Source organism: Aphelocoma coerulescens, chromosome 2 (genome assembly GCF_041296385.1).
Source record: "Aphelocoma coerulescens isolate FSJ_1873_10779 chromosome 2, UR_Acoe_1.0, whole genome shotgun sequence".
NCBI lineage: Eukaryota > Metazoa > Chordata > Aves > Passeriformes > Corvidae > Aphelocoma > Aphelocoma coerulescens.
Window position 1 is genome coordinate 166,959,606 of NC_091015.1, and position 25,915 is coordinate 166,985,520.

A 25,915-nucleotide genomic window follows, 5' to 3' on the forward strand; every position below is an offset into this window, starting at 1 on the left:
TGGAATTAGGGAGCAGCACCTGCGTGGGAGGTGTCAATCGGGATTTCTCGGGAAGGCTGGCAGAGTCTCCTCTTACACAACATTTCGAGGGGAGGGTTCACTGTGGGAGCTCTCGTGTTTTTAGGACCTCCTGTGCCTCAGGGAAGTTGCTGCTCCCACCTCCAGATAAGGACTTTGGGATGTGGGTCAGCTTTGGAGAACATGGATGCATTTTGTTGGGCACTAGGGAAAAGCTTATGGGATCAGGGGGAAATCAGGCAAGAAGGAGGCAGCCAGGATGGAGCTGCTCCCTTAGGGATGGCACTTCTGGATTCCCAGAGCTGTTTATAACTTTTCCATGCAACAGCCATAACCAGGGGTGTCCCACGTGCTTCCATCCCCTTTGCCATGCCAGGATCCTTCCCATCCCAAAACAGAGGCAGCTGCCAAGTTCAGGCAGCTCAAGACATGACCTTATTTTAAACCTGGCTGCCAAGGGCAGGTCTGGACTCCCAAGCTCAGCAGAACAAGACCTGAGGCCGTACCAGCCCCATCTTGACCTTTCCCTGTGCCAACCATTGTCCCTAAGGAATCCTAAACCTGTGGATAGCACAGGATGAAGATTATTCCAAATAGTTCAGTTGTTATCCTGTTACAATCGGGGTGTGGGGCAGACTATGGCCAGCCAAGGTCACAGAATTGGCTTGTTCAGGGTTTTTGGATCTGTGTCACTTGAATATCCCTAAATTTGGCAGGAAGGAACACAGGGTGAGGAGAATAAATTGGGCAGATGGATGTAGCCAGTTCAGTTGGGATAGGCAATAAAATCCATGGGAAGAATGGACTCATGGCCAAAATCAAAGTATCCTTGGCCAACCTTGCATTTACACCGAGGAGGAAACAATGAGCTGAGGCAAGGAAATAGAGTTTGGATGGAAAAAGACTTCCTCCAAAGTAAGACTGGAGGAAGAAGCCAACGAGGAAGTCTGGGAGAGAAAAAAGCCAGGGAATGCAGAGCTGGGGTTGGATGTGGATGGGAGGAAGGTGGGCAGGAAGGGGTAAGAGCAGATGGGAGGAGCTGGAGCCATGAGCCCACATTTCCTCTGCAAAGCTGCTGTAAAGAATAAAGATGTGGCTGTTCCCGAGCGTTCTGTTTCTTCTGCTCCTGGAAAATACGCGTCAGAATGAGCAGAACATGGAGCTTTGCAAGGAGGCTACAGAGGGAAAACCAGCGGGGTGAGCTGCACCCAACTCATTACCCTGGGAGATCCTCCTCAGGATGATCCCTGTGGAGAGCTCTTTCATCCCAGGAAAAAGCAGTTCAGCCTCCCTGGAAGGGTCGGAGTGAGCAAACCTCTCATTCCTAAGATTATCCACAAGGAGGGTCAGAGCAGGGTAATGAGTCCCTTCAATTTTAACTCGATGAGCTAACATAAAAGATTTATTTGCAGTGTTAATATTTCTTCATAGATGAGTCTGAAAAATTCCAGGTTTCTTTCCAGAAACCATCTGTCTTTTCCTACGATTTTCCTTTAAGCACCACGCAAAATATTTTTCTCCCTTTTCTAAATAATCCTAATGCTTCTAAGGGAATTTCCACTGGAAGATCTTAAACCAGTTTAAAGAAAATTCTCAATATCCTTTCCCATCAGGCCCTGCCTTGCCCCCTCTGTTTCCTGGAGAGCTCAAGAGCCGTTTCCTTCCAGGCAGCTGCCCCAGGAGAGGAATTGAAAGGAAGTCAAATAGAATTCAGTTTATTCCGAAATGGAGTCGCAAAAATGCCATTTCTGCCAGTGCAGAAAAATAAAATCTGGGGAGAGACTTCCTGAAGTGAATGCAAAGTAATTTTAATATATTTCAGCATTATTCCCATTCAACTTGCAGGCGAACGCCTCTGCTTTTGTCCCATAACATGGATACATCCAGCAGCTACGCCCAATGTGCCACACCACGCAGCCACACAATAGAATAAAATAACACTTTATTGTGCCCAGTTTCTGTTTAACAACTGGAATATTAAAGGCTTTCTCAGAGCAAAATGATACAGGGTGGAAAATGGGTAAAAAATGGCACAAGAGAATGGCAGGGATAAAATGAAAGGCAAAAAATGCACGGAGTTATAAATGCCAAGAGTAGGAGAGATGGTGACCACATGGGGCCATTCTGCATGTGCAGGGCTCCATTCTATCCCTTTCTCTCCCAAACATCATTTGGAGTTGTCATCAGAGCGCGAAAAGAGCAAAAATACCTCTTGATGGGATGTGACCTTCCAGGTAGGAGGCACAGGGCAGCATTCCCACCTTACGGACTGCAGCTTGAACCATGCCATGCAAAGCCAAGCAGCTCCTTCCCTGCAAAAAACCCTCAAAAACCCATCCTGAGGATGCAGGCGAGACTGGCCAGGACCCCCAGGGTGAGGATGGTGGAACTGGTTTTCACGCTGCTGGCCCCACTGATGTTGCACAAGGAGGTCTCGCAGCAGCTGGTGGCGACTCCGGCTATGCCGATGTTCAGGTCAATGGTTGGGCAAAATGCAGAACATTTCTTGGTGATTCGCTGGTTCCGGTCATTGCCTGGAGTGGGAGGGAGAGAAAACAACAGGAAAAGTCCAGTTTTTCATCTTGGATTTTTTTTTTTTTTTTGCAGGTTTCAGTCATAGCCTGGCTGTGCAATCCCATGGGGAATTTGTTATTCTGCACTTGGTGCCGTTGGGTTTTCCCTTGGGTTTCATCACATTCCGTTATTATATGTGTGTGTGTGTGACCTATGGACACCACCTCCAGGTCTTACAAATCCTCTGCTAGTTTCAGGGCCAGCTGAGGGCAAGAATTTGGGACTTATTTGTACAATGCGAGATTGCAAAATATCAGCGCCGTGCCTTGGGATCGCTCCTTCCACAGCATCCGGCCCTTTCCATTTCCACCACCTCGTGGGCATGAACTTGAGCTTGGAGTTGAGACAAGGAGTTTGTGCAGGGATAATAAAAATTATTATTTTTATTCCAAAATCTCCCTGTCCTGCGAGTGTTTAATCATCAGTATTTAATTTTAATTGAGTTTAAGCAGTATTTTTACAATATGTTGCAACAGACCCAGGCTATGCCGAGTTCCCACCTTCTCAAGATTTGTTCTTTGCATGCTAAAATCCTCACTAATTCCTCCACCGCACCTCCTGGTGGGAGGAGGCTCAGCTGTCAGCCCCACCTGAGCCCCACCTTGTCCTCAGAGCCTTGGGAAAGCTCCACACTCACCGGTTCCTGTGGTGGAATAGGTTGTCAGACAATACTTCTCGTTCTCCGAGCATTTGGTGGTGCTGAGACAATGGATGTTGGAAGTTGCATCTTTGCATGAGAAGCAGGTCAGGGAGAAAGCTGAAAAAGAAGCCCAAAAACATCCATCAGTCACCTCTGGGAATATCCCTAGGAGCACAAAACGGGGTGGGTGGAGGATCTGTCAAGCCCAATGTCCACAGGCAAAAAATTCCTGCATGGGTTAAACTTGGCCCCAAGGACTCTCCAGGAGCCAGATTCAGCTCAAATCGCTGCCAGAGCTGTGATTTGCTCATTAAGGAACATTCAGGTATCTCCCTTATGGATATTGGGTCAACTCTCCCTCAAATCCATTAAAACATCTGGCATCTCCACTGTGGTTTTGGGAAGAGCAGCCCAGTCTCCCACCACTTGTAGTGTGAAGCTCCTGGGTTTTCTTTCCAACCTGGCTCCTCCAAGCCTCAGTTTCTGGCCACTGGATGTTGTATGGAGACACTGGACCAGGGAATCTGTGGCTGGCCCATCCCTGGAAGTGTTCAAGGCCAGGTTGGCTGAATCTTGGAGTAACCTGGGACAGTGGAAGATGTCCCTGCCCATAGGGGTATTGGAACTAATTGGTTTTTAAGATCCCCCTCCAACCCAAACCTTTCTATGATTTGGGATAATTTTCAGAGCTCTCCTGTGTCAGGAGGAAAATCTTGGATCTGTAGAAGGCCGGGCTCAGCAAATCCCTGCCTTGGCTGCAGCAGATTCCTTTTTCCAGCCATCCATGGGTAACAACTTCCTCGCTCCACAAAACGTGCACAGCTGGAACACTCTGCATCTGCAAAGTGCTTTGCTAAAATCAGTGAATGAGAACAGCTGGCACTCGACGAGGCTGAAGCATCATTGAGAGCAAAGAGATCCTTGGGGAAGGGTTCTTTGCATGATAAGGGGAATTTCCTCCTCATCTGTTTATCTGGCTGCAATGTCACCCTCCAGGGATTAAACTCATCCTCATTTCCAGACTATCCCTGGCTACGGGCAGTTAATGCTCAGCTAATTCTTGCAGCAGCTTTGTCTTTTAGCTTTGCCTTCCTTGCTCTTCATCTTCCTCACTCCTCTCCCTTGCCCAGGCTCCTTTGTCAGCAATGTCCCAACCTCTCCACTGCCCTTGTTTGACCTTGGAAAAGCCCTTCTGGCCCAAACAAGCTCCTTAAGTCTCTTGCCAGCCCAGATCTGGCTCCAGCTCAGTCCACGATGGCACGATCAGTTTTGCTTTTAATACTCTATTCTTCCTCTGCCTGTGTGGAAACTCTGCCTTCTTTTCCCACTCCAGCCCCTTCTTTTTCCATGGCCTTTCCTCTTGTGGTCCACAGCCCTCACATTCCCTACTCTTCCTCTATTGCCCCTCACTGACTGGCATTGAGCCGAGGCCACCAGACAACACAGATCCCATCTCCCATGGTCATTCCAAAAGCCTCAGACTTGGCACCCAGCTCTCTTTGACTTCATATCCAGACTTTTGCAATTTGCTTCCTGTCATGGTCATTCCCATCTCCAGAACCTTCATTTGTCCTATCTGGCTCTTGCCTTCAATATTGTCCTGACCTTTCAGGCCCAAATTTATTTTTTCAAGTCTAATTCCTTTAGATTGCCCCTGTCCAAAGTGTTTGGCTTCATTCTCTTTTCACGTGCAAATTCTACACAGGAATATTTCAGCTCCACCCCAGCAGGAACCACCCTTTCCTCACAGAAACACTGAGCCTCCAAACTGGATCTTCCAGACACAGAACTCACTTTAATCCTTAATAAACGCAGCATCTTTAATCCAAGCCCGTTCCCAGAAAAACTTCCTGAATCAGTGCAGGAAGCAGTGGAGCTGGTTATGTGCCCAATTCCTGTTTCATCCCAACCTCCCAAAGCTCCTAATTTCAGAGTCCAGTTGCCCTGGGAGCCTTCTTGGCAGGCGAAGGGGGAAGCACCATCCAAGGGTGAATTTTCCAACCTCTCTTCATGCTCCAGAGGTTTCTGACTCACCATTTAATGCAGGACTCTGGGGTTGGCTCTTAAACTGGCACACCCTGAAGTCAGGGAGGACAATTTTGGTCAAACTATTGAAAAACACTTTAATTTTATTTAATTTCTTGGCGCATCTGTTGCAACGAGAGCTGAGAGGGGTAGGGAATTTTATTTCTTCCAGATGCAAACCCGGAGTTAATCCAGGCTGCCTTCGGATGTCGCCACAGCCACCAAGATTTCTGCCCTAACTGAAGAGAAACATTCCTCAGGGAATTTGCTGTCTCTCTCCATGATCTTTTTAAAAAATGGGAGTAAAGCTGCAGGAAAAGATCCTTTTATTGGCCTTAACATCCTCAACTTGAGCACAATTTCAAGTTTCAAGCCTGTGAAATCCAATGATAGGAATACTTCCATCCTCAAATTAAGTGGGAGCCAGAGATCTGTTAGGCTAGGGCCAGAATGGCCAGGAATTTGCAGGTCAAATCCTGGGAAAAATTCTGTTTGCAAACAGGCAAAAGCCCCCCAAGCTGAGGGAATCAACCATTCCCCTAAAACAGAGGGACGGTCCAGGCTGCACCCTCTGTTCCCTGCCTGACCCAAAGCACAAGGTGTGGTCCTTTGCAGAGTCCAGCCAGAAAAATTGAGGTGCAGGTTCCCAGTGCTCTCCCAAAAAGTCCCCCAGGTAATCAGAATGAGAATGGGACTCTGCATGTCCATCCCAAACCTGGGATCAACAGGGAATCATGGAATCATTAGGGCTGGAAAAGACCTCCAAGATCATCGAGTCCAGGTTCACCACTAAACCCTGGCTCTGAGCACCATACCCACGTATTTTCTGAACACTTCCATGGATGTGATTCCACCGCTTCCCTGAGCAGCCTGGATGCTTGAGCACCCTTTCAGGGATGAAATTTTTCCTAATAGATCAGACTCCAGGATCTTAGAGGTCTTTTCCAACCTTAGGGAATCTGTGATCAGCAAAGTTGCACCTGGAAGCAACAAGGAAAAGCTGGGAGCCAGAACTGCACCTTCTTGTGGCTCAACCATCTCTGTTAATTCAGGTAATGATGGTTTGAGGTGCAGCCAATAAAAAGTGAGTTAAAAAGTCAATAAATCAGGCTGTGGTGACAAATCCGGAGTTTTACTGCACATATTGCCCCATTCCCACCTTGGATATCCCTCATGGGTATCCCTATTCCCATGGAGCTGCCCTGAGGGCTCTCAGCTGCCACTGAGCTATTCCAGGGGCTGGGCTCTGCAGGAATCATCTGAGGCAGGAATCTCACCCCCCCCCCCCCCTCATCATCCCTTCATCTTCTGGTTGGAATAAATCCCCTGTCTCCTTATCCTGGAATAACTCCTTCCTGACCCTTCAGCTTCACCCTCTACGCTGCAAAATCCTGGAATATCAAAGCCATGCCCCAGCTCTGGGAGGGTTCAGTGCAAAGCAATCCTTTCGGAACTCACCACTTTCCGTGCACAGGGCGACGCCGAGCACGACCAGGAGGAAAGGCTTCATCCTTTAGAGGTCTGGCAGCCTCCAAAATAAGCAGGACTCGGGCAGGCAGGTTTTATACCTCTGCAGTGTTTGCTTTGATCCGGAGATAATAACCAGAGGCTGCTGTGTCAGATGATGGATAATTGGGAGCAGCGTGTCCGGGCTTGTACGGAGAAGGGCGTTTTGTTGGAAAGCTGGAGGGGAGTGTGTTTTCCTCCAGAACTTCTCCTTTTCCTGGTTGTTTCACAACGCAGCTGCTCCAGCTGACGTGAACTCTGCAACTGTTTCTAATTCTGGAGAAGTGAGGGGGAAAGCAAAACACAAAAACAAAGCAATTTCCCTGGAAAATAAGATTTTCCTTTCCAGGTCTCAGAGCAGGCTGCATCCCCCCAAGATCGTGTCCTTTCACGTATGGAAATGATGGAATTTAAATTTAAAATTGAATTTGGGATGGAAACTTCTCCCCGGTGTCTCCCAGGATTGTCAAGACAGTGAGATCAGAAGAGCAGAATCCTTCCTCTGCTTTTCATAGGGGACCAGGCATCATTTTCTGCCTTCTGTTTAAGGCAGCACTTCAAAATCAGAAATGGCTCTGGGATATTTTTTATGAGGAGAAAATGTTATCTTATTAGAAAATAAAATCCACAGAGTAAATAAAAATGACAATTTATGTTAAAAAATAGAAATAACACCCACTCTGATGGCATGGAACAAGCTAGGAATTTTTTCACTAATTCACCAGAAAAAATAAATGTCAGGGAGGAAAACACAAACCAACTAAAGCACGGAGAAGGAGGGGTTGGCTGAGCAATGATCTCAACTCATTAAGTCTTCAGAAAAAGAGAATTTGTGAAATGCCAAACAGGAGTATTCCATCGGATTCCCAGATTGTGCTCTTTATTCCTCCGTCTTTTTTCCTTTAGATCGTGTTTCATCCAATCTCCCTGTATAAAATCAGAACCTTTCCCATCTTCTTGGGATCATTGTTGTTTTTCCCTCCCACCATTGCCTTTCTGCCATCAAGTCACGGGAACAGAGGCAACAATCCCAGGAAAGGTCCAGCTGGATCCTCTCACGTGACCCTCGGAGCTGTGGGAGATGCCCCAAAGCTTCTGCCAGCGCCTCTGCCCCTTGCTGCTCTCCATCTGCTTTATTCCCTTTTTCCTTGTCTCCAACTCGCTCAGATTCCCATCTCCCATGGAATATTTTGGGCTTCCAACGTGACCCACCTCCAGCCATCACCTCACCGGGAAAGCACGCCGCGTTCCTGACGTGAAGTCAGTTTTTCCAACACCTCCAAACTGGACTTATAAACATTGTCCCTCTGGAGCCCTGCATGAGTAAGGTGAGGAAATTCTGGCTTTCCCAATAGGCAGAGCATGAAACTCAGTTGGAACAGAGGTGGCAATTACCCAAAAAGCTCCGAGGAGGGGCGAGGTTTGGCTCCCTCAGCCTCCTCAAGGCACCCGCCAGGAGGAAAACAAAGCTCCCTCCATGCCAGCGCAGAATATTGTGAAATGTTTTATTTTCCCCAAGCCAGAATAGATTTAATGAGTTTTTAGTGGTAAATCCATGTTTATCGGGGCCTATCTGGAGGGCTCCAATCCCAAGGAGGTGCTGTTCTGTTCCAGAGCCAGCCCACGTTGGGATTTATCTCCGACAGCATCCCCTGTCAGGTTCAGAAATAGCAGCTCAGGCGCTGCTTTTTTTTCCCCTTCCCTCAAACTCTCATCCATGCCAAACCCTAAAATATCCCCTGTCTTCTGCAAGCTGCTGAGATTTGGAGAAGGCAAGACTGGATTTCTTAAAGGCTTTATTGTAGGATTCCTGACAGATTTTCCGTGAGATATTCCTGAAATCTTCCAGCTGGTCCCATATGGCCCTCTGATATTTTGTCCCTCGCCAGGGCCAGGTGACAGAATGAAAGGAGCCCATGTGGGCAGGAAGGACACAGAGGACACGAGAAGAACCAAGGCAAAGGAGAAGATTAAATCCCAGTTTACAAGAATTTGGAATTCATGAAATTCAGGGAGATTCTGGAAAGAGTAGCAGGGGATTTAATGGGAGGTGAAAGTGGAAGGTGAGGTGGAAAGATTTATTTCCCTTGACAATGAAGTGGAGAAGGAAAAGAGAATGTTTTGCTTATCTTGTTCTAAACCTGGTTGAAATTGTGACATGAAGAACAATTGTTTATTTTGGGGGAAAAATGTGATTTTCATCGAACAAGTGCTGTAATACAAAAGTAGCTGTGAAATTCAGATGTTGTTACTAAATGTGGAATTTTGAGTTGGCCAAAAGCTTTGAGAAGCGTCTCAGAAATGATTGTGATTAACATAAAGTGATGGGAAAAGCGATTAAAAAAAAGTGCAAAGCCCCAAGTTTCTGGGGAAATATTCCCTACAGAAATTCTGCAACACTTCCACTTCAGTTATCCCACTGAAATAAATACCAGAACACCCTTCTTGACCAGAAATTAAATCTTTATAAGATGACTAAACCTAATCCCGTCTTTACAACCTTAACCCAGCACTGCGGTTTCTCCCCTTGCACAGAAACACGTGGAATTTGCAGTGCTGGTGGAATAGGATTCCCCTAAAATCCAGCACAGGATTGTCCTCAAATCTATCACAGGATTGCCCTTAAATCTATCACAAGATTCCTCTTGAATCCAGCACAAGATTCCCCTCAAATCCAGAGCAGGATTCCCCTCAAATCCAGCACAAGATTCCCCTCAAATAAAACTAGGCTGGAGGCCTTTTTTCCAGGTGCCTCTATAAAAACCTTCCCAAAAATTCAGTGCTGCACTTTTAAGCTGGGAATCCCGCACTCCCCAGCTCCAAGATTATTTTATTTGCCTGTTTTAGCTGTAGTTCTGCTCCTCCGAGAGCAGAAGGGAATCTCCATCCCAAGAGCTGCAGTGGATCTCCATCCCATCTCCTCCATCCCCAAGCCTGGAAATGCAGCAGAAGCCCTGAAAAGGGATGGAGCAGAGACCCCCCCCCACCACCTCAGACACCATCACCTTTCCCAGGCTCTTCCTGCCTGTTTCCCACAGGAAAATCAGGAGCAATCACTCAGCAGCATCTCCAAGCAGGCCCCGGCGTGGCCTTTCCATGAGGACAGATTCCAGCAGCGTTTTCCTTACCTTGGACATCTCCAGCATCTTGGGGTGGGACCTTTACCTGTTTTAAAAGCTGGAACAACCCACCTTGCAGAGATCCCAGGAGAACTTCCCGGTGCAAATTCCTGCAGGACCAAATTCCTGGTCCTGTCTCAGCATCTACAAAACAATTCCCACTGTTGTCTGCAATGGGAACAGCACAAACATCTCTGACCTTTCCAGACTGACTCCGTTCCTTATCTCTGAGGGATCTGGGAGACCATCGGGCTCTGTGGAGTGTCTGGAGCTGCTGGATGGAAGAAAGTTGGGAAAGGCCTGGAGAAGACTCCCAAGTGCTAAAAAGAGGAATTCAATGTGAAGCCGAGCTGATTTCTCAGGCTGGTCCTGGTGTGGATACAACAAACACACTCTAGAATAACACAAATCTTTATTTTTCCTGACAGTTATCACACACGTGCTATCAAAAGAGCTTTTCCAGGGAAGAATTAATATAAAACAACAGGGGGAAAAATAGGAGCTACACCGCCGTGTCACGTTGGGATCTGAAGCAGTGTCTGGGAATAAAACGGGGTCGCTGTTGGAAACATTTGGCTGAGGTTTCTCACTCGGGGAATACCTTGTGGCTTCTCGGGTGGTCACATCTTCTGCCACCCCTGATCACAATCCTGCCCTGAGGACACAGATCAAACTTCCCACGATTCCCAGCAGGATCACGGTGTAGTTGATCCGGATGCTGTTGGCACCGCTGAAGTTGCACAGGGAGGTGCTGCAACACTTGGTGGAATAAGCGGCCATCCCAAAGTCCACGTTGGTCTCAGGACAGTCCACAGAGCATTTCTTGGTGATGCGGTGTCCTGTATCCTTGCCTGGGTAGAGAAGGGATAAGAAAGGAGAGCTGGGATTTAGGATTCTTCTGGAAGAGCTGAGCAGAGGAGGTGGATTTGCAATTTGCCTAATTTTCCACACAGCAATTAAAGCTCACAGAGGGTTTGATGGGGCTGGGTGTGAATCCACAATCCCTAGATAAAATGTGGGACACTGGAAAGTCCTTGATGGAAACCCACACCAGCCTAAATCGCTGGTCTGGTTGCCCAGGCGGTGGCCAGTCAAAGGTTGGCCTTGAGATCTTGGAAGTCTTTCCCAACCTAAATGATTCTGTGATTCCTGTAGGACAGCAATTCCAATGCATTCCCAGATTTTAAAATCCTGTTCTTGACACCCAACCCCTTTCCATTCTCCATCCCAAAACATCTCAGATCAAACACCAGAGGCTGCTCCTGAAATCTGGGTGCTCCAGCCAGCCCTTCCACAAGGTGCTGAGGCCCTGGCACAGGTTTTCCAGAGAAGCTGTGGCTGCCCCATCCCTGGAAGTGTCCAAGGCCAGGCTGGAGCAACCTGGTCTAGTGGGAGGAGTCCCTGGAACGAGGTGATCCTGAAGGTCCCATCTACCTCAAAGAGATATTTGAGGTATCTCCGAGATTCACAGCGAGGGATTCACACCCATCACATTGGGACCCTTAAACCTCAAAATCATCCTTTCCAACAAAACCAATCAACTCCCTAAAACAAAATTCCCCAGCAATGTCTCTAGAGGAAAAAAAAATCCAATTTCTGGGACTCACCAAAGCCAACAGAGCTGTACGTGGTCGTGCAGTATTTCTCATGGTCCTCACACTTGTAGGTTTTCAGGCAGTTCCAGTTGGAATGTTCATTGTCACAGGTGTAGCAAAACAGGGAGGAAGCTGGAAAAAACACCCACGACACAGATTAGTGGTTCCCAGCAGTTGCCTCCTGGGAAAAACAGGTGCCAAAAGCCTTGGAAAATACAAAGGGAAGAGTCTGGTGTGAACAACTTTTCACAGCAAGGGAAATAAGTTTGGGTTGGATTAATGGAGCTGAGGAAACAAAGATAGACAACAAGCCAAGTTTTCTTCCTGGACTGGAGATTTTAGGTGGTTAAATTTACATTTTTCAGCCTGAGCAGCATTTTCAGGTGGTTTTTTCTTCTCCCCAGGATCCACGTTGGCCTTGTTGAAAACCAACCTCCAAAAGCAAAGTCCGACAAGGAGAGGAGGAACTGGTCCAATTCTAGAGCTCAGTTTTAAATGCAAAAGCCTGCCCATACATGAATTAATTGATGAGTAATGATACCCCTGGGAGCCAAATTACTGAGGCACCACAATAAAGGGAGTTCCCTGGGAGAGGCTGCCTTGGACAATGGATGGATTATTCCTATCAGGACCTGGAACAACATGTTCTCCATGGAATTTTTTCCTCGGTGCCGAGCCAGGTTTATCACAGAGCCAGAAAAAAGTAGGATATTTTTGGGCACAACTGAAGTAAATTTAATCAAACTTCCAGGCTGGTCATTAGAACACAGATGTGCCTTCTCGTTCCCTGGAGGTGGATTCACAATTAGTGGAAGTTATTTCCCTCCTGCCCAAAATTCCAAGGAAGGCTCCTCATTTCGGGGCAGGGGTGACAGAGGCAGCTGGGCTGCTCTCAGGAAATCCTGCTCCATTGTCACCAGCGGTGAAGAGCTCTTGGGTGCAGGTGAACAAAAATTCCAAACCAGTGAGGGGTCCCCATGAGGCTGAGATTTCCCTGGTTCTGTTTTTCCCGACTTTCTCAGCCTGGGAAGGCTCTTTTTGCACAAAACAGCCCCTTCCAATTGAACTTGGGCTTGTTTTTAGCAAGGAATCCCTCCCCAGTGACCCTCCAAAGTTTGTTCTTGATTCAAGCTCTCGTCTGAGGTTGCATCTGCCCATGACACTTGGTTAAACAATTCCAGAAGCAGTTTTAAAAGAGAGTTGAAATCCCTTTTAGTCTCTAACTATCCCAAGCAGGAGAAAAAAAAGCCTCCCCTCTGTGATCTGGGGAGCTCTGGGTGTCTCAGCGCAGGACTGACTTGCTCTGAAACCTTCCCAGATGCTTCAAGGAAAGATGGATGGGGCTTGGAACAACCTGGGATAGTGGAAAGTGCCCTGCCCATGGCAGGGGGTGGAACAGGAGGATCTTTAAGGTCCTTTCCAATCCAAACCATTTTATCATTTGCTGATTCTCTGCTCCTTTCGAGTGCCAGGTGTTGCAAGCTCAGGTGTTCTGCATAGCAGGAGGTAAAATCAGCCTTGTTGCAAACCGGATTTAAGTTCTCCTTCTCATCTCTCACTATTTCTCCATCACTTGGGAATTTTCAGCCTCCCACCTCTCCTCTCTGGGTTCCCCGACCCAAGCTGGCGGCTCCTGCTTTTGCAGGCAAAGCAAAACCCAGACCTGGCAAGAATTATTGCATTTTACAGACCCCGGAGCTCTCCCTGATCTGCTTTTCTGCCAGATTTCCCAAACCACTTCCTGCTGCAGATGGAGCCGAGTCCTCAGCACGTGCCTGAGAGCAACTGAAAGCACTGATGTTCCCTAAGTGATCCAAGGAAAATCCCTTCCAGCCAGGAAACAATAACAGCTTGAGCCATTAGAGCTGCTTTAAAGCCTTTCCTGCGTCTTCCCTCCACCCTCCATTAGCTGGAGCTTTGCAAACGCAGCCAGAAATAACCCTAACGGTGCAAACTGTGCTCCTCGGGCTGGCAAATCCATGCCCAGAGCCAGTATTTCCCAACTGGATATTCCCCCCCAATTATCCAGGTAGGGCTGCACCTCCTTTTAAAGAGGACAAGAGCAGAGCGTTGTGCATCCCATTCCAAATACTCCCAGGCACTTAACAGCTCTTCCAATTTAGGAGCAAAGAGCTCTGAGGCCTCCAAATATCTGCCAGCAGCCTTGCTACTTAATGGGAATTGTGGGGAGTAAAGTGAAGCGCTGGCAGGAGATGTGGTGCCAAGACCAGCCACGCTTTCGTCCACAGCAGCTCCTCGAGTTTCATTCAGGAACAAAAACCAAACCAAAGGCAAAAACTCTGAGCCCTGCTTGATTCCTGTCAGCGTTTTTCAGGTCGTGTCTTCAGCTCTGAGTGGTTGGAGGTGGATATCTGAGGGTGTGAGAAACCAGAATTCTTCTCCTCTGGGTTACAGAGAACCCACCCAGGAGTGAAGACTCAACCACACCAAATATTTCTCGCCGTGGCTGACGCCGAAAAAACCCCACCAAGACCTCAGCAGCTGCAACAAAAGCTGCCAAACCCTCTTGTCCCTCCTCTATCTCCTTGTTTTTCCTCTCCTCTGGCTCTCCCAGCCTCTGGAGCTCCTTACCTTGCTGGGCACACAGCACTGCAGCCAGCAGGGCGACCAGAAAAGCCTTCATGGTTGGTCCTTGTGCCCTCGGAGCCAGAGCAGTGGGGGAAGATGCACCCCAGGAAGGTTTTATACCGGCACAGGCTCCTCTCTGGCTTCCTTTGATTGCAATAATTTGAGGTTTGGGCAGTGCCAGCACCCAAGATGTGATCAGTGCTGGGTGTGTTTGTGCGTAGCAGCCTATTATGAGGCTGCAGATAGCAATGTTTTTTCACCTCCCCTTCTCATCCCATCTTTTTTTCCAAGGCCTACTCCTGTCTGCATTGCTAATTTGGGGAGCAATTTAGCTGATCCAAACACGGGAGTCCCTTCTTGGGCTGAGCCACGAAACCTGGAGCGAGTCAGAGGCAGTCGTGCCTGGCTGGGGTGGCTCCTTGCTTGCTGGCACCCTCCATCCTTTCTCTCTGCCATGGAATGGAAGCTTAATATCTCTGGGAAGTGGGAGAGGAGGCAAGGAAAGATTTCTGGATTGTCCAGAGCCATTCGGAATTATCTCACTTGTGCAAAATGCTTTAAGCAGGAAACAGCAGCGTTCCTACAATCATGGAATCATGGAAAGGTTTGGGCTGAAAGGGACCTTAAAGACCCTCTTGTTCCCCCACTGATCCCGCTCTTTGTGCCTGGAGATGTCACTCAGAGGCTCCCGTGGTCAGACAGGGATGGGATCCCTGTTTTGTTCTTCTGTCCTCCAGAACCACCCAGGGTTTCCAGGTGACAATGTTTGTTGCTCTCTTGAGACCAGCTCCGGACTCTGTCAGGTTTTTCCAGTCCCCCGTGACCTTTCCAGTCTTTCTGGGCTCCCTCCTTCTGCTCCCACAACACCTCTTGACTCAGGGTGCAGAAGAGCCAAATGACTCGGGGCAGGAGAGGCACAAAGCACATGGAAACACCTGCAGGAGTTAAAAATCGACAAATGGGAGTGAAAATGACAGAGAAATAAAAGAAATCCTGGTCCAAAAGTCTTGGCAGGACCCTTTGGAGAGAGAAATGACCAAGGGGAGCTCAGGGTCAAGGTTTGTGAGGTCCCAAATGGTGTGGGAACAGAAGAAAGAACATCCAGGTGCTCTTTGTTTTCCCCAAATTAATCACAGAATCACCTTGAGTTGGGAGGGACCCAAAAGGATCAATGAGTCCAGCTACTGCCCTGCACAGGACACCCCAAAAAATCCCACTGAGAGCTTTTTCCAAGCTCTTCTGGAACTCTGGCAGTCTTGGAGCTGTGATTACTTCCCTGGGGAACCTGGGAAGTCTCTTCATAGTCTCTTCCTGTGCCCACCTGCCTGCAAAATCCTGGAAAGCTGGACCCATTCCCAACCCCTTTCATGAGTTTTTTTGCTTCCAATCATTTTTTCTTTGCCCAATTCCTTCTTTTCTGCAGTAGCTTCAACCCTCAGTGATTCTGTCTCAGTGTCCAGAGGGTGGAGGGGATGAGCCCCCAATGTTCCAAGTTTTCCATTCTTCGCTCTGGTCTGACCTTGAGCAAGAATCTTGAACAATTTAATCCTTTGGGGAGGATGCAAAAGGCCCACGTGACAGATAATGCAGCAACAATATTTCAGAAATAATCTGGGGGAAAAAAAAATTCTCTCTGAGCAAGATTCCTTATAAATACAGGTATGAAAAACATCAGGCAGGAAACGGGATCTGCTGGAGCGGGGAGGGAAAAAACAGGTATTAATCCACGTTTGTTTAATGTATAACACCAGGGCTGTCTCAGACAGCTGGAAAAACGGAAAATGAAACTTCCCTTCCATCCCATCAAAAATCCCAAAATGAAAATGAATTATTGCCCCAAATCCAGCTCATCTCGGAGCCAATCGAGCAGAAAAATGCAGCTCCTCAGCGGGAAGAGGGAACAAGGCTTGAACACAGCCCACAACAAGCAAGGAGAAAAGCTTTGGAATTAAAACAAATAAATGAGCAGTAAATAAATGAGGCTGTTAAAGCGAAGTGCAGCTGAATAGAAAAAAATGTCAAGTGAGAAATGGGCTGTGGGAAGTGGGAATGTGAGAGAGCTTTTAAATAGATTAGAGAGAGGGGAGGTTAATAATAATAATAAACAAGATTAATATTTCACACAGAAGTGGAAAGAGAGAAGGAGGGAGAGGGGAAATATTGGTGCAAAGCAAAATAATTCAAGGCAAGCACACAAAGCTTGGGGGGAAATAATTAAGGACAGGCAGAGTGAGGGAAAGGAATAAGATGGGATGGGAGGGAAGTCCCTTCTATGTGGAAAATGTCCATTTTCTTATGTGCAGGTCCTGTTCAGGTGCTAAAAACAGCCCTTCAAGGGGCTGGGAAACTGCAGAACTCCCCAAATCCCAGTTTAACCAACCACTGGGGGCTCTTGTGCGACCTGGATGGGGAAAGCATCCAGGGCATCACCTGACCTCTATCCCAGTGTCCCTGGAGGAGGCTGCCAAGGCTTTGGGAGGCACCCCAGGCTCTGGCCAGGTCCCAAATCCACACTATTCTTAGGCCCTGTTGGCATTGCAGTCACGCCCAGGGCCACTGCAAGGGCTCTGGGCTCCAACCAGCACCATGGCACTGGGGGGAACAGTGCCTTTGGAAGCAGAATCCAGTTTTTCCAAGCAAAGGGTGAAAAGAGATGGAAGAAAATCCAGGGCAAAGAGAGCTGAGGGAGTGGGAGTGCAGATGGTGCCAGGAGAACACAGGGGGGAGGTGTTAAAACCATTTCCCAGGGACGTAAAAAAAGCAGGGTGAGGGGAGGGCAGCAGGGTGACTCTTGCAGCAGAAACTGGGCCAGGTGGGTGTCACCTGATGGGTGTCACCCAGTGGGTGTCACCAAGGGAATTAAACAGTTAACAGGGCCTGGGAGTTTTAGGAAAAAGAAACCTTCACCCACTTGGGGCTTGGCAGCCACAGAGGGTGTTTGTGCCAGACTTTGGGAATGCCTTGTGCAAGGCCAGGCCTTTTTGTGTAACTGGAGTCAGACAAAGCGTGGTTTCAATCTGAGATGGAGGGATGGGATGGAGGCAGATCCAGAGGAGTTTAAATGTCAACACTTCCCACTTTCTCCCCTTTTTTCTCTCTGGAGGGTGGCTCCAATCTCAGCTCCCCTCAATGGTGCAGGGAGGAATCTCTGTTTCAGTGCAGGGTTGTGAAGTGCAGCCTCAAAAGGGAAGGGAGAGGCCATGGGTAAGGTGGGAAGACATCGATGGTGCTCCTCATGTCCCTGAGTCACTCAGATGGTGCAAGAGGTCCAGCCTGACTCCAGACAACACCAGGCTGATCTGGTTTTGTCCTCTCCTCCTTCTTTGGAGGGTCAACGGAGGCCAGGTTACTTCACCTGGACCTGCAATGGGTTTGGTGAAGTAGGAGAAGGGGGAAATCACGGGATCCAGAAACCCCTGGAAGAAAGGAAAAGCCATGAGTGACATTTTGCCTTTTCCACCTAAGGCCTGTTGCAGGCAGCCTGCTCCGTTCCTCCCTTTCCCAAAGCACACCTGGTACAGCTGTTCTGGCAGGCTCCAAACAACAGGACACAGCTCCTCAGGTCATTCCCAGGGCAGAGGCTACCAAACTTCCAGCTGGGAAGGACAGGAGTAGCCCAAATCCACCATGTGTGGCTGTAATACAAAGTGATCCAGGTGGACTTCAAGGCCAGGTTGGATGGAGCTTGGAGCAGCATGAGGTAATAGGAGACATCCCTGCCCATGGCTGGGGTTGGAATGAGAATGTCTTTAAGATCCCTTTCAACCCCAAACATTCCATGATTCTGTGACTTCCAACTCAGCAGCTGTGACGGTCACCAGAGCCTTCCTGTTGATCTCAAGAGCTGAGGAACTTGAGTCCTTTGGGGCTGCAGCCAACAGGGAACCGAAGCCATTTCATCACATTCCCTCAGCCTCCAAGATCCTAAGGGATACTTCAGCCCCATCAGCTTGGAGCGACATCAAACAGCACCATCATGCCCAGAGTCAACCTCCATGATTCACACCCCCACCAAAATCCAGATGGAAAGGCCAGATCCTGACTCTGTCATCAAACAGGGCACCAACGCCGTCCAAGGCGTTGGGCCACCAACATGGCTTGGGCACACCCCAGCCTGCACGGTGCCCTGGCATGGGGCTGCTCCTTGGAAGCCACTTGGATGTAACCACCCTGTTTGTGGAGGAAAGGGAGTTATGGACGTGAATCACCCTCCTTGGAGCCAGGGCCAAGGTTTGTTATTCGGTAGTGGCATCTCCACAGCCAGGAATGGGAAAGTTGGAGACCTGCGGGCTCAGGCGGAAAGGGCAGTGAAAAGGGTGGTTGGGAATAGGAAGAAAAGAAGAAAAGAGAGGAGAAAAATCCAGTATCCTCTTGGAATTTCCCAAAAAGAATTCATTCCAGTCCCCCTCAAGGAGGGCACCACTGGCTGCAACCATATTTGGGAAGAAATAACCCCTCTCCCTGACAAATCCCACATCTGCCATTGTTTTTTCACCGAAAGTGGAAATTTCCTCTTGTCCAATCCAACCCTCCTGATCCTGTTTCATAACACGAGGAGTCAACATGCAGGAGCTAAAATGGATCATCCCCTGCACCACATGATCCCACAGGCCCTGACAAGATCTGATCCCTCTTTGGAAATCTTGGCCTGTGATAGGAATCTCAACCATGCCAGGACAAATAACTACAGAAAGACGACCAAAATCTTTGCCATGGAATGTTTTGGCTGGGGTTTGAAGAAGACAAGTAGGTGACAGCTGCTGTGTTTGTCTTCATAACATCTCTGTGAGCACTGTGGGGGTTCTGTGTTTATTTTGTGGGTGTTTTTAAATTAAACTCCAAGATCCAGGATGGTGTAGGGAGCTGTCACCAGAACCTGCCAGGCTGGTGTGACACAGCTTTGGTGGCATTTTGAGGACATCCCCGGGTGTCTGCAGGGCCTCCAAGACAGCTTCAGTCATCTGCATTCAGTCATCTGCAGTCATCTTCCATAAGAACCAACATTTTCCATATCTACTCATTTCAATGTGCTTTGGGTTTTTTACTCATCTCTTCCACGATGGGTGTTCCAGGCATGGAAGTGATCCTCTGCACTGGAGCCAAGAGCTGGAATTTCCAAGGTTGGGTGAAAGCTGGGAATCAAAAGAGATAAATAAGTTTTTTTTATCCGTGGAAAATGCAGGATGAGCTCCACAGAAAATCTGTCTGCTCTTCAAGGAATCACAGAATTGTTCGGATTGGAAGGGAACTTAAAGATCATTGAATTCCAGCTCCCTGCCATGGGCAGGGACACCTCCCACTATCCCATGTTGCTCCAAGCCCCGTCCAACCTGTCCTGGAACACTTCCAGGGATGGAGCAGCCACAGCTTCTCTGGGCAGCCTGTGCAAGGGCCTCACCACCCTCCCAGGGAGGAATTCCTTCCTAATATCCCATCTAAATCCACCCTTTTCCAGTTTTAATCCACTCCCCCTCACCCTATTGCTACTCTTCGTTTCTTTTAACTTCTCTGGGTCGGGTTTTTTCTCAAGAAGATCCCAAGTGAGACCAGAAAAACCCAATGAGAATGGAAAAAACTCAGCCCATGTGTGGGAAGATCCGGATGCTCCGGTTTCTCTCCTGCCTCGCTCCCACCACCACAGCCAGGCACAGCATCAAAAGCCCGGTTGGGCTGGTCCTCCTTACGTCCAGAAACTTGTCACACCTCGTGTAATGACCCTGCTGAAACCTCCCCAGCCACGGCCAGGGACAGCAAGGCTGTCCCCAGGGAGAGCCCACGCTTGCAGAGGAGCTCCAGAGCCAGGAAAAATCCTGGCTGAAACCATCCCAGCCCCATGGGTGTGGCCACCAGGGCACAGAAACAAACAGTCCTATCTGAGAACTCCATCGTGTCCTTCACTGGAAGAGCTGATGGGCACTTTCCCAGGAGGGCTGGCCAAAAATTCAAAGCTGTGTTGTTGTTTGGGTTTTTTTTAATTATCATTATTATTTTGGGAAGGTGGGGAATGGTTTTGTCAGGGTGGGACAGAAGGAGGGAAAGTTATTAGTCCAGCTCAGGTGCATCCCTGCACATTTCAGCTGCGTTTGGCTTCTTCCCACCACCCCTGGGGTTTGGTGAGAGCAGCTCAAGTGCCAAAATCAAACCCATCCACTGGCAGAGCATCCCCTCCAAGCCCAGCTTGGAAACCTCATGGATGGCAACCTGGGAGTGGCATGGGAATCAAAATCCACCCACACGATCCAGGGAGCAACAGAAGGGTTGAAAATCCACCCTGGCTTTGAAGGCACCACCTGCTTGCCAAGGAAAGGGCACGGTGGGAACAACTTGCCCCATGTTGATTGTGCACATCGTGTTCCAGGCTTTGACTCATTCCCAAATTATTAAAACTGTCAGGAAAAGGACAACCAGGTCTTGAGGGGATTTTAAAAATGTTTCAGCAAAGAATTCCAGGGCCTTGAAATCGAGTCTGAACAGGGAGAGGCATTCTCAAAGTCACAGGCATGGGAGAGATTTGGCTCCTTAGTCTCCCTCCTCTCAAGGAGCAGGGGAGGAGGAAGGAAGGAGGATCTCCAATGGAAAAAGAGGTCCATGAAAATTCCCAGGAACTTATCTTTCCATTTCTAGAACAACACTCTGGAAGGCCATTTCTTGGCATCAGGCCCCAGTTTTGCTCCCTGCCTCCCCACGTGGAAGAAAATCCACTTTCCTTCCAGCTGAAAGGGAAATGGGATGAAGGAAGTGCCAACAGAACCAAATTTGGGATCGGCTGAGCACCTGGAGACCAAAAGTTCTGCCTTTGTTCCCTGGGCATGGCTTTCACAGAGACATCCTGGGAATCTCCTCTCCTCCACAGCCCCAAGTGGAGCCTCTGGTGGCACTTCCAGAGCCTAAATCCAGCCATGACATCCCCTCTGTCCTCACTGCCACCTGGTCCTGGTGGTGGGATGGGTCCTGCCCACCCCCTCTGATCCATCTCATTCCCCTGGGGAAGGGTGGCCAGAAGAGAGGAGGATGCACCACGCCATCCAGGCAATCCTCAGGAATCCTCAGGAATTGCTTCCTTTGAGTTTCTCAGCCAGCTGGCGGTCCTGGGCACGTTCACAAAGTGCTCTGATAATGAGGAAGAGCTGTGAATAAACTTCTACACCAGTAAATCATTCAAAAACTCAGCATTTTCCCACTATCAACACTCCCATGCCAAGAAACTCCACCCAGTCCATGCCCAGGAGATGGACTGGGATGTGTTTTGGGGATGGAAAGGGTGCCAGAAGCACGCCGTGCCACGTGTCCTCACGGCTGGGGGACATCCCCTGCCCTGTGCTGTTTATCTGCCTGCATGGAGCCTCTCCCCGTAGGATTTAACCTCGGGATCTTTCACGTGTTTGCTTCTTCCTGTTCCTGCGGCGCCGACTTTAGGGTGGAGGATTTGGGGTGGGAGGTGACACGATCTGTGGGGACACTGATGGGACAGCCTCCAACCCAGCTCCCTCTTGCTGCAGAGAAGAGGAAAGACCATTTCAGGAACGCCTGAACACCACTCCTGCCGGTTTCCTTGGAAGCAGGACAGCATCCAGGGGAAGCTCCGTGTTTCTGCTACCAAACCTTGGGGACCGGGGGTAGTTTAGCAAATGCAATGTGGTTAAATGTAGAAAACCACCAGGCTCTGCTTCGCCAGAACCCATCAGCCCCAGAAGCAGGCAGCAAACCTTGGGAAGAGCATCTGTCTGCAAATAATCCAACCCTGCAGCAAGGGCCACGTGTCCAGGGAAAGCTTTGAATTCTAAGCATAGGGAAAAGAGAAACATTTTTAAACGGAAAGAGGGGAGATTCGGATCAGATGTTGGGAAGGAATCCCTCCCTGTGAGGGTGGGGAGGCCCTGGCACAGGTTTTCCAAAGAAGCTGTGGCTGCCCCATCCCTGGAAGTGCCCAAGGCCAGGTTGGATGGGGCTTGGAGCAGCCTGGTCTGGTGAAAGGTTAGGGGGTGGAATGGGATGAGCTTTAAGGTCCTTTCCAATCCAAACTATTCCAGGATTCTTTGGGGTTTTTCTGCTGTGGGGCGGGGGTAAAGCACCACCTCCCTCACTCCCTGCTGACATCCAGCTGGGAGCTGGCTGATGAGCAGACAAACCGGTTTCCCACTTTTCCAGGGTGGAGCTCATCCCTGAGATCCTCTTTGTTCTCCTGGGTGCTGTGGCAGAGCTGTGATAGTGGTGGGGAGGGGGCAGCTGGAGGGGGAGGCAGGTCAGTGGAGCTTTCCAAGGTTTTCTGAGGACACAGGGCTCTGCATCCCATCCTGGAACCCACCTCATTCCAGGGACCAAATCCTGGTCTCAGACCTCCTCTGTTTACACCATCAAGACCCTCCAAGTTGAACAAGGGGTCCTGGATCCCACCAGACCTGCTAGGCAGCCTCAACCCTTTGTGTTGTCACCCTGGTGACACCAAATCAGCCAGCGGCCAAGTGACCGAGGCCCTGAGCAATGGCCACACCCTCATCTGCTCCTCTGTGTCCACATCGAGCTCCTTTGTGACAGGGAGGAGGGCAGGAGTGTCTTTCTGCAGCGTTTGCAGACCCGGTTTCAAAGAGAACTCCCAACAAAAGCTTTCCAGTGAGTCAAGGAACAGCATTTCCGGAGGAGGGAGCGACGTGGGAGCAGCCCCGGCGTTGCCTCGACAGTTTCTGGGAAGGAGGAGTTGGAGCAGCACGGAGCTGCAGGGACCTGGGAGAGGCACAGATACTGTGGGTGGGCACCTGACCCTCCTAATCCTGCTCCAAGGTCATCCCTGGGCCAGCTGGATGAAACATTCCCAGGGGATGGAGATCCAAAGAGCCCTCCAGGTCACCTGGAGTTGTTATCTCCATTTTTATCACATGAATCAGACACTGAGTGACTCTCCCGAGGTCAGACACAGGGAAGTGGTGGAAAAGCTTGAAGTCTCACCTGAACACCCTCTCCCATAAACTCGGAGAACTTCTTCCCTGCTCCACTTCCCTGGAATTGCTGAAGGAATCACATCGAAGACAGGGTGAAAGCTCAGAGAAGAGGAGGAAAAAAGCAGAATTTCCATTATTAGGCCAAGTGCTGGCCCTGTGTTTTGGCTGTGGCCATTCCTGGAGGGAGTCAGGGGCAGGAAGATGCTCAAGGAGTCGCTGCAAAGAGGGAATGTGTAGGAAAATCAGGAAAAGGCACCCAGAATGGGGCAAAAAGGCACAGCCCCATCCGATCTGATCCCCTCTTTACTCCCCAAAATTCCATGGGTGCCAAGAAAATAAAGTTCCCTTCATGCTGCCAGGCCCATCCCAACAATTTTGGGGATTCCCAAGAGTGGGACAGAGGGCCACATCTCCTTCCAAGCTGCCCATGGTTACAAGCTCTGAATTAAAACCTTGCAGGGCTTCGGGATTTGGATGGAAATGCCCCGTTCTAACACAGGGTATTGGATGCTCCAGAATTATCCCAGAGTCCAAAGCAAGGCACATCCCAGATTGCCGACGGCGCGGGAGCGAGCAGACACTGGAGAACAGCCAGGACCTGGAATCAGCAGGATGGACCCACAGCCTGCATGGATCCTTCGCTGGGCTGCTTCCAGCCCAGCCGGCTCATCCCTCACACGGCTGCTCGCTTTTTTCCCCTGGAAATTGCTCCAGGATCAGCGGCTTTCCATGGGCTGGCACAATTCCGTGGCCTGGGACAGAGGCAGCAGCTCCCTCTCGTGGGGTTTTCTGGCTCTTCGTGCTGGAAACCAGCCAGAATTTCCCAGGAAAGTGGGGGTTTTGTTGTTGTGTCTCCCTGTCCCTCAGTTCAGAATATTCATTAGTGCCCCAGACATGGAAATTTTATGGAAAAGTGCCAACTTCTATCAAATTCCACCTCGTAGGTGGGTGGTTTTTTTATAGTTTTGTCACCTTTTTTTTAAGTTGGTTTTATTTTCCTCACTCAGTCTGGGATTCAAAACAACTCATTTAGGCATGGAAAGGGTCGATCCTTTGGATTCACTCGTCCAGGGCCTCTGGAAAGATTTGGGGGTCTCCATGGAGCCACTCAGGTGCTGTCCTGGCAGGGGGGGTCGCCCCAATATCTGCAATTTGGGGAGAAGATACAGACTGAGGCATCCAGCATTTAGATAAGGCCAGGACACGAATCCCCAAAAGTTATTTCAGCTTGGAATGCTGGAAATCCAACGTGTTTCATGAAGCCAAAAGTTAAAAAAAAAGGAGAATTAAAATTTTTAAAAGCACATTTTTGATTTTTTGTTTCATTCCATCTTGACCCCCCAAGCAGCTCCAGTGATTTCAGCTTCCAGCTCTTGGTTTGGAACACTCCTGGTTTCCCCCAAAAGCTGGAATTTCCCCCAAAGCTGCATTCCCTGCAGCTTTTCCACCCAAACTCCCAGCAGGAAACTGTCACGAGCTCAGAGATGTGTTCGTGCATCCCTGGTACCTGCTGGGAACAGCCAGGTCACTTCTCCCCTCTCCATCTTCCCTGGTTTCCATGCCCCAGCCGGTCACTCCGGAATCCCAGTGCTCTTGGTTACCCCCAAACCCAACAAGGACCTCACCTCGTTCCCTGAACCCTACAAAGAATTAGGAAACACCTCTGGGGTTGCTGTGCCTCAGAGAGGAGGTTTGGGGTTTTCCTGCCTGGCCCAACACTCATCTCACGTTGGGGGTGGCAGGGGGGACAATGAGGTGGCCACTGGTCACATGTCACCATCTGATGTCCCTTCTTCCATGGATCCCTGCCTTGGGAATTCTTCTCCCTCTTCTTCAAGGTTTGATGTCTCTATCCCATTCCTCCCCCCCTCCCAGCACTCCCTCAGCCTTGCCCACACACATGGATTGGCAAAGGGATAAATTTCTCCACGGGATTTGGCTGTTGGTGGCTCTGATAGCAAAGGTTCCTTCAGGACCTGAAGGAACCACGTCACGACTCCATCCAACACGTCCCTGAGGTATTGAAACTGGTTATTATCCATGGCCAGGCATTTATTATTCCATGTGGAATTGTTGCTCCATGCCAATTCCACGTGATCCTGCCGGCTCCAGCCGCTGAAAGGACTCTGTGTTTGCTTTGTGCTGCCTCTTCCAGTGCCATGCTCAGGGAATTCTGCCTCCAAGGAGCTTTTTCCATGCCTTAGAGGACAGTATCTCCCTCTCCCCTCTGTCCCCATGTTCATCAGGTTGGGTGTTCCCTCCCCAAATTCCTGCAATAACGCCAGGATGAGCCTCTGGAGCATCTTCACCTCTGTCCAAGCCTCTGGATGGGGTCAGAGAAGCTCAGAGTGGTCTGGAGTGAGGAGAAAAAGATTTTGCCAACCCCTTTTTGTTTAGGATCCACCTTCTCAATCCAAGGGGTGGATGTTGCCTTGCAGGACACAGCTCAGGGTCATTTTCCGGGCAGCCTCATCCGTGTGTTAATGACTCCCATCTTTCTGTGGTCCCGATTGGCCCTCATTCCTGGTCAAAATTAGTGGTTGGGAATCACACCCTCCTCTCCTTCCTGCACATCTCAGATGTCTTGGAGAGGAGTAATTGCCACCAGGGTTGATTGGCATTATGGGAGGAGAGCTTTCCATATCCTTGAGCTGCAGTGGGAATTACAGGATCATGGAATGGTTTGGGTTGGAAGGGAACTTCAGGATCATCCAGTTCCAACCCCCTGCCATGGGAACACCTTCTGCTATCCCAGGTTGCTTCCAGCCCCATCCAACCTGGCCTTGAACATTTCCAGGGATGGGGCAGCCACAGCTTCCCTGGGAAATCCATTCCAGGGCCTCATCCCCTTCCCAATAAAGATTTTCTTCCCAATATCCCATCTAACCCTTTCCTCTTTTACTTTATTTTTTT

At 49.4% G+C, this 25,915-nt stretch overlaps 2 protein-coding genes across 2 annotated transcripts; both read right to left on the reverse strand.

Moving 5' to 3' along the window:
* Positions 1-1,943: 1,943 nt before the first annotated feature.
* LOC138106044 (lymphocyte antigen 6E-like) lies at positions 1,944-6,987 on the reverse strand. Its single transcript, XM_069006066.1, has 3 exons — positions 6,716-6,987; positions 3,230-3,349; positions 1,944-2,552 (listed from the first exon to the last, which is right to left on the reverse strand). The coding sequence occupies exons 1-3, from the start codon at positions 6,765-6,767 to the stop codon at positions 2,344-2,346; spliced, it is 381 nt and encodes a 126-aa protein (XP_068862167.1). The 5' UTR covers positions 6,768-6,987; the 3' UTR covers positions 1,944-2,343.
* Positions 6,988-10,310: 3,323 nt separating this feature from the next.
* Positions 10,311-14,121, reverse strand: LOC138105303 (lymphocyte antigen 6E-like). The gene is made up of 4 exons (XM_069005083.1): positions 14,070-14,121; positions 11,834-11,944; positions 11,490-11,609; positions 10,311-10,733 (listed from the first exon to the last, which is right to left on the reverse strand). Exons 1-4 carry the CDS (start codon positions 14,119-14,121, stop codon positions 10,525-10,527), a joined length of 492 nt encoding a protein of 163 aa, XP_068861184.1. The 3' UTR covers positions 10,311-10,524.
* Between the last annotated feature and the right edge of the window lie 11,794 nt (positions 14,122-25,915).

What these genes read in the sequence shown, in the direction of transcription:
- LOC138105303 (XM_069005083.1), bottom strand. Translation starts at nt 14,121, where the DNA reads ATGAAGGCTTTTCTGGTCGCCCTGCTGGCTGCAGTGCTGTGTGCCCAG. An exon ending in AGTGCTGTGTGCCCAGCAAG is followed by an intron (nt 11,945 to 14,069) that starts GTAAGGAGCTCC and finishes GAATTGGACCAG; the next exon opens with TTCCTCCTCTCCTTGTCGGA. An exon ending in GTACAGCTCTGTTGGCTTTG is followed by an intron (nt 10,734 to 11,489) that starts GTGAGTCCCAGA and finishes TTCTCTACCCAG; the next exon opens with GCAAGGATACAGGACACCGC.
- LOC138106044 (XM_069006066.1), bottom strand. Translation starts at nt 6,767, where the DNA reads ATGAAGCCTTTCCTCCTGGTCGTGCTCGGCGTCGCCCTGTGCACGGAA. An exon ending in CGCCCTGTGCACGGAAAGTG is followed by an intron (nt 3,350 to 6,715) that starts GTGAGTTCCGAA and finishes CTTCTTTTTCAG; the next exon opens with CTTTCTCCCTGACCTGCTTC. An exon ending in CTATTCCACCACAGGAACCG is followed by an intron (nt 2,553 to 3,229) that starts GTGAGTGTGGAG and finishes CTCCCACTCCAG; the next exon opens with GCAATGACCGGAACCAGCGA.